A 5,741-nucleotide genomic window follows, 5' to 3' on the forward strand; every position below is an offset into this window, starting at 1 on the left:
GTGGGGTTCACTGCGCCAATGATCCGGGTCACCAAGGGCCAAGAGTCGCTGATTCCCAGGGTCACACAGAGCAGATGGGGTGCCTGTGCACAAGCAGCAAGTTCAGCTCCCTCCCCAGACCGCGGCAGCCTTTGTCGGCAAAGACGGAGATCGCCGCGCGGTGGCAGCATGGTTTCACACATGGACGCAGCCCGCGCTGGCTGAGATTGGGGTTCACCATGGCCATGTCTAGGGTCCCCGTACGTCCAGTGCGCCAATGGTTCTTGGGGTTACGGGGAGAGAACAAGACACCCCTTTATTTCTCTGGAGGAGCCCCCTTCTGGCCCAGTCTCCAAGATCGGCAAGCGCAGCTCACTCCCCAAATGGCGCTGCCGCGGTTCTTGGCAGGTACAGATTTGCCGCGCGTGGTGACCCCGCACATCGCAGCCCAGACACGGCTGAGGTCGGGGTTCACCCGTGGCTATGTCCAGGGTCACCGGGGTTTGGTGCCTCAATGGTTCACGGGGTCTTAGGGAGCAGGTGGGACACCTACGTATTTCTGCACTTGAGCTCCCAAACCAGCAAGTTTGGCTCCTGCCCCAGACAGCGCGGCAGCCATTGCCAGTGCAGACAGCCGCGCGGTGGCAGCACGGTTTCACATATCGGGCTTGGGGCGTCCGAGGTTGGGGTTCACTGGTGGCAGAGTCACCCGGGCCAGTGCCTCAATGAGCTCACAAAGCCATTGGATTCATAGGTCTTTCACATCTCTAGAGGGGACCCTTGAGTCTTGGACCCCCGAACCCATGAGCTCTTTCCTTCCCAGCCAGTGTGGAGTTGGTTTGAGGTGGGGAACAGAGTTGCCGTGCAGCGCAGTCTAACTAACACACACACAGAAGCCCTGGGGCAGCCGAGATTGGAGTTCACCGGCGTCATGTGGATGAGGGCCTGTCTGTTGTGTGCTTCTGGAGTGATCCCCCTTGGTATTGGACCCTAAACCATCGAGCTCGGCTCCCTCCCCACACGGAGCAGAATTCAGCTGGTAGAAGAGCAGAAGTAGCCACTTGGTGGAGGCAGGGTCTCACACGCTGAAGCCTGGAGGCCAGCAGCTGATGGTGGGGTTCACCCTTAGTACCCATTCTGGTGTCATAGGGTGTCCAGGGTCATCGGGGTACAAGACTTTTGCAAGCCCCCGAGGCTACCCGAATGTACCCCCAGATCGTGCTGTTGACATTCAGGGAGATGAGAGGGGTCCCCATGTCTCGGAAGATGGGACTCCCGATTTTTGGAGAGCCCTTCTGTGACGATGCAGCCGGTACCAGTGCTCTGGAGTATTCTTTTCAATCTTACCAAAGACTGAGCGGGCCTGGGGCGTTGCTTCCCTCCCTCTGAGCACACATGCTTGAGGGTGTAGAGAGACGGTATGATGACGGTGCGGAGGCTGAGGGTCCCCTCAGGGCAGATGAGGGGGTTCGGCCTTTCCTGTAACTTGGGGTCTGCCAAGGTGAGGTCTGGGGTTCATGTAGTGACAATGGAGCTCACCCACAACCACACTAACCAGCACCCAACACTTCGTGGGAACACAAGACCTCCCAAAAGTCTGCTCAAGGTATTGAAGCATCCCCTAACCCACACCCGCCCGAGCCCCTGCCACATGGCCAATCTGGGACAGATCTGGGGTCCTTGGCCGTTGGTACTAGATGACATTGGGTCCTAGGGTCCCTCCCTCCTTGGGCCACCAGATTGTGTAACTTATCGAGCAAACACTGTGATGCCAAGGTTCCACCGCCACCTTGGCAGAGGCTGAGAGAGGCCGGAGATCCGAGGAGCCAGGGGCGCTGCCCCCCTGCTGCCACCGAGTGCGTCCAGTGCCTCCCGTGCTCAGCAGCCCAGGAAGGCTGCAGTACCACCCGAGACCTTCACCGGGGTGTGTGCACCATGTGGACCTCGGGGAGGGGGCCAGGAGGGGGCCTGGGGTACCCCAACCCGGTGTACTGGGGAGGCCACTGAGGCCAGAATGAGCAAAGGCATAGCCCGGCTGTTGCCCTGGACACACAGGCCCCGAGTCTTGACCGCTCCCCACTCCCCGTGTGCGGCTCCTGGCAACTTCTATTGTTGAGTCCTGGGACCCCGAGAGTGAACCGAAGCTAGCAGCCGGGAGGGTAGACGGCGACAGCAGAGTGCTCCCCCTGGGGAGGCCCGCGAGACCCCTAGCACAGACCGCGCGAGCGGGAGCTGCCCCTGCTGGCGGGCAGGGTTCCCGCGGGCGGGCACGCGCCACGCGGTCCGTGAGGAAGACAGAAGTTCTCGGCCCGGAGCGGGTGCTCGGGCCAGCGCCAAGCCCTGCCTAAGAGATACCAAAGGAGGGGTGTGGGGAGGCTGTCTTTGGAGAATTCCAGGACGGGCGTGAGCGGGCTGGGGTGAGCGGGCTGGGCGGGTGCTGGAACGGACCGGGGGTGGAGGTGGGCCCTGCGGGGGCCCCGGCAGGGATTCGCTCCGATTGGCTAGCGGGGCAGGGGCGGGAATTCTGGGCGGGGCCACCCCAGTTAGAAAAAGCCCGGGTTAGGGGCCCGAAGAGCAGGGTGAGGGAGGGGGGTGGGTGGGAGGGTGGGTGGGTGGGGGGGAAACGGGGGAAACTGGGGAAGATGGGGTGCTGGAGGAGAGTCGTGGGGGCCAAGGAGCACCTTGGCCGTCTGGAGTCTGGCGGGAATGGAGAAGGGCGGAGGGGCTAGCTCGGGCTCGGCGGAGGCGGTGGGGCTGGGAGCCGGGGGGACATCGGCTGGCTCCGGGCATGGTGGCGGAAGGGTGCCATCGGGGAGGGCTGACGGGCTCGAGCTAGGGCTGGAGAGGGGAGGGAGCCAGGCATTCATCCCGGTCACTTTTGGTTACAGGACGTGGCGGCTGGTTGGACAAGGGGGAGCTGCTGGGCAGGGTTCGACCCCCAAGCCTGGGCGGTGGAGGTGTAGCTGGCAGCGGTGGGCAGGTGAGGAACGCCGTCTGCTGGGCAGGTGAGTTCCCTTCCCTCTCTGGCCTCGCTGCCCTGGCCTTCTGGAACATGGAGGTGGAGGGCACGGGCCGCAGAGGAGAAGTGTCCCAGCCTCCCGGCACGGCGGCGGCAGAAGGAGACAGGACAGGCAGCCAAGGGGACATCTTCTCGGGGGGAGCCGAGACGGGGAAGGCCGGGGGGGGGGCCAGGGGCCGCCCCGGATTGAGCGAGCATCTTCAGAGGGCGTGGGGAGGGGGAGGAGCAGACGCAGGGCTGCCAGCAGGGAGCGCGGAGGAGATCCCGCGAGCGCAGGAGCGTCCCAGTCTTGGTGGGTTGGACGGGGTGGGGGGGACAGGAGGAAGACAGGCCCCCAGCCGCCACCTCATCATCCACCGCAATTCACATAGAAGCGGGATCCTGGGTGTCTCTGGCAGGGCCTCGGCGTGGCCCGGGCCAGAGCGTCGAGGACAGGAGAGCGGGAAAGAAGGGCAGTACACAGCCGACGGCGTCACCAGGGGGAGGGCCGGTGGCCGTGGGTGGCGGGCTCCAGAGGGACTCTCGCAGCAAGGAGGCTGCAGTGGGCCCGGCCTGCGGACACAGCACTCCCGCACGCGGTACTGCGGCCCAGGGGCTGGCGCGGAGAGGGCCCACAGTGGACTTGTTCACGCTGTATGCCCTAACCGCTCAGCCCCTGGGTCTGGCATGGCAAGACAGGACAGCACCAGGGGAGTCAAGGGCATGGGGCAAAGCCAGACCAGGCAGGGCAGGCGGGGCAGAGTAAGTGCAATCTCCGGGGAGGGAGGTAGGGGCGCAGGCAGGGCGAGGCCAGGCTACAGGTGGCGAGCGGCCAGGTACCGGCCTCCGGAGCCCACGGCCAAGGCGGGCCTTATGGGCAGCGACAGAGGGGCGACCGGTGCCTCTCACGCTCGGACTGGAGGCGAGGGTAAGTGCCCAGCCCCCCAGCAGCGCCACCCCCCACCCCACCACACCGTGTCTAACCAGCACTTTCTTTGTCTCCCCCCCCCCCCCGCCCCTGCCACTCCCACCACAGCCAGGTCTCCAGCAGGGGTGGACGGGCCAGTCAGTCTTAAAGGCCAGGACGTCAGTGCAATGAATCTACTTGAGAGATATGACATGGTCCGGTGTGACGGTGAGGGCAGATGAGAGACTGCCGTTCAGCTTTCCGGGTGAGTGTGATGAGTGTGAATCCTGCTGCCCCCTCCCCCTCCCCCTCTCCCTCCCCCCCCCCCCCCGCACTGCACTGCAGGGGGTGGGGCACAGTGGGGGGAAGCCCTGCCCCCAACCCCTGGCCACGCCCCAGCTCACACACCCCAACTCTGTCTCCCCAGAACAACCTGGCTGGCACGCAGGCGGGAAGCTCCCACAACCAACGTCTGTTCCTTAGCTTTTCCGAGAGAGCTCACACACACACTGTTGCTCTCTGGGCACACCCTTCCCCCTCGAACCCCTCCAGATGAACAGGTGAGGCCTTCCTGAGCGCGCGTGCGGCCAACGGGGCACGCGTGGGCAGAGGCCAGGGGACTCATGTCCTCCACCCACAGAAATGGTGCTACCCAGCTCACGTCTGGGCCTTCGAATCCGGGGACTTCTTCAAGTCCGTCTAGCTCTGAATCAAGAAAAATGCTGCAACTCAGGAAACACAACAAGACGCAACTTGCCTCAGGAATCAACTCTTCGAGGTGAGCCAGGGCACCCTTCTGGAAGCTTCCCAAGCCCCGCCCCCACCCTACCCCCCCCATCACGTGCCACGTCACTCTTTGCAGGTGAAGCCAAAGGAACAGACCACGTGAACACCGTGGATGAGCAGACCCGAGACCCCACCCCCCCACAGTTCCATCTCCATGGCCACCCCCTGCCACGCCCAGGAGACCACCAGCCACCGCATCCCAGGGCCAGGCCTCTGCCTGGGATGCCAGCATCGCTTCCCTCCTCTCTTCTTCTCGTTCATCCTTTCCTTTGTGTGTTTGTTTCTTGCCTTTCCTTTCTTCTTCACTTGAGAGACTCCAGGCATCCATGGCTCTTGTTCCCCACCCATCCCTTCTCAGTTAATTTGCACTAAGTCTTTTGCACTGGTTTGGAGTTCTGGAGACGCCCTCGAGTCTCTCTGTGCGAGTGTCGAGTGTCATGAGTGTGCGGGCCTCTTCGGTCCCGCCGCCCCAGCGCCCGCCTCTCCGGCCGTCCATCGTCCATCCATCTCTGCGGGCGGGCCAGCGGGGCGGCCGCGTGCCTGAGGCCTCCGCCCTTACCTCGCCGAGTCTGGAGCCACTCCAAACATTCCATGACACCCACTTTGCCCTGTGCCCCTCCCCACCAGGGCCTCCCCAGAGGCCCTGGACTCATCAATAAATTCACAGTTACAGTCCTTTGTGCCATGGCTTGCTTGTCTGGGGTGGGTGTGGATGGGGACTGGGACGTGGAGGGGGTGGGGTGGGGGGAGGACTGCAGGGGGGAGGGGGAGGGGGGGCCGAAGCCAAGCACACACCCGGAGGGGAGTAGGAACCAGGGAGGGGGGAGGGGGGCCGGTGAACAGGAGGAGCTGAAGCCATGGGGTGGGGTGTCAGGGACGAAGCACAGAGGAGAAAGGAGATGGGCTGGGGGCGGGGCGTGGGTGGGGCGGAGGAGGGGTCTCACGGGTGCTGGGGATCACAGCACAGAAAGGGTCACGTGGTGCGGCCGGGCCTGCAGACATGAGGGGCCTTTGGGAGCAGGCTGAGGCCTGCAGCCAAAGATGGAGGATGGCAGGCGCCACGTGGAGACA

At 64.1% G+C, this 5,741-nt stretch overlaps 1 protein-coding gene across 1 annotated transcript; it reads left to right on the plus strand.

Moving 5' to 3' along the window:
* Positions 1-2,622: 2,622 nt before the first annotated feature.
* On the plus strand, positions 2,623-5,345 carry LOC122102075 (collagen alpha-2(I) chain-like). The gene is made up of 5 exons (XM_042672620.1): positions 2,623-3,905; positions 4,014-4,149; positions 4,312-4,444; positions 4,525-4,662; positions 4,747-5,345. Exons 1-2 carry the CDS (start codon positions 3,032-3,034, stop codon positions 4,124-4,126), a joined length of 987 nt encoding a protein of 328 aa, XP_042528554.1. The 5' UTR covers positions 2,623-3,031; the 3' UTR covers positions 4,127-4,149; positions 4,312-4,444; positions 4,525-4,662; positions 4,747-5,345.
* The last annotated feature ends 396 nt before the right edge of the window (positions 5,346-5,741 follow it).

Source organism: Dipodomys spectabilis, unplaced genomic scaffold (assembly GCF_019054845.1).
Source record: "Dipodomys spectabilis isolate Male_0828 unplaced genomic scaffold, ASM1905484v1 ptg000728l, whole genome shotgun sequence".
In the NCBI taxonomy this organism is placed as follows: Eukaryota; Metazoa; Chordata; class Mammalia; order Rodentia; family Heteromyidae; genus Dipodomys; species Dipodomys spectabilis.

Bases quoted from the DNA above. Each gene is read 5' to 3' on its own strand.
- LOC122102075 (XM_042672620.1), top strand. From the start codon at position 3,032: ATGGAGGTGGAGGGCACGGGCCGCAGAGGAGAAGTGTCCCAGCCTCCC. The intron at 3,906-4,013 runs GTAAGTGCCCAG...CTCCCACCACAG, and splicing joins CGCTCGGACTGGAGGCGAGG to CCAGGTCTCCAGCAGGGGTG.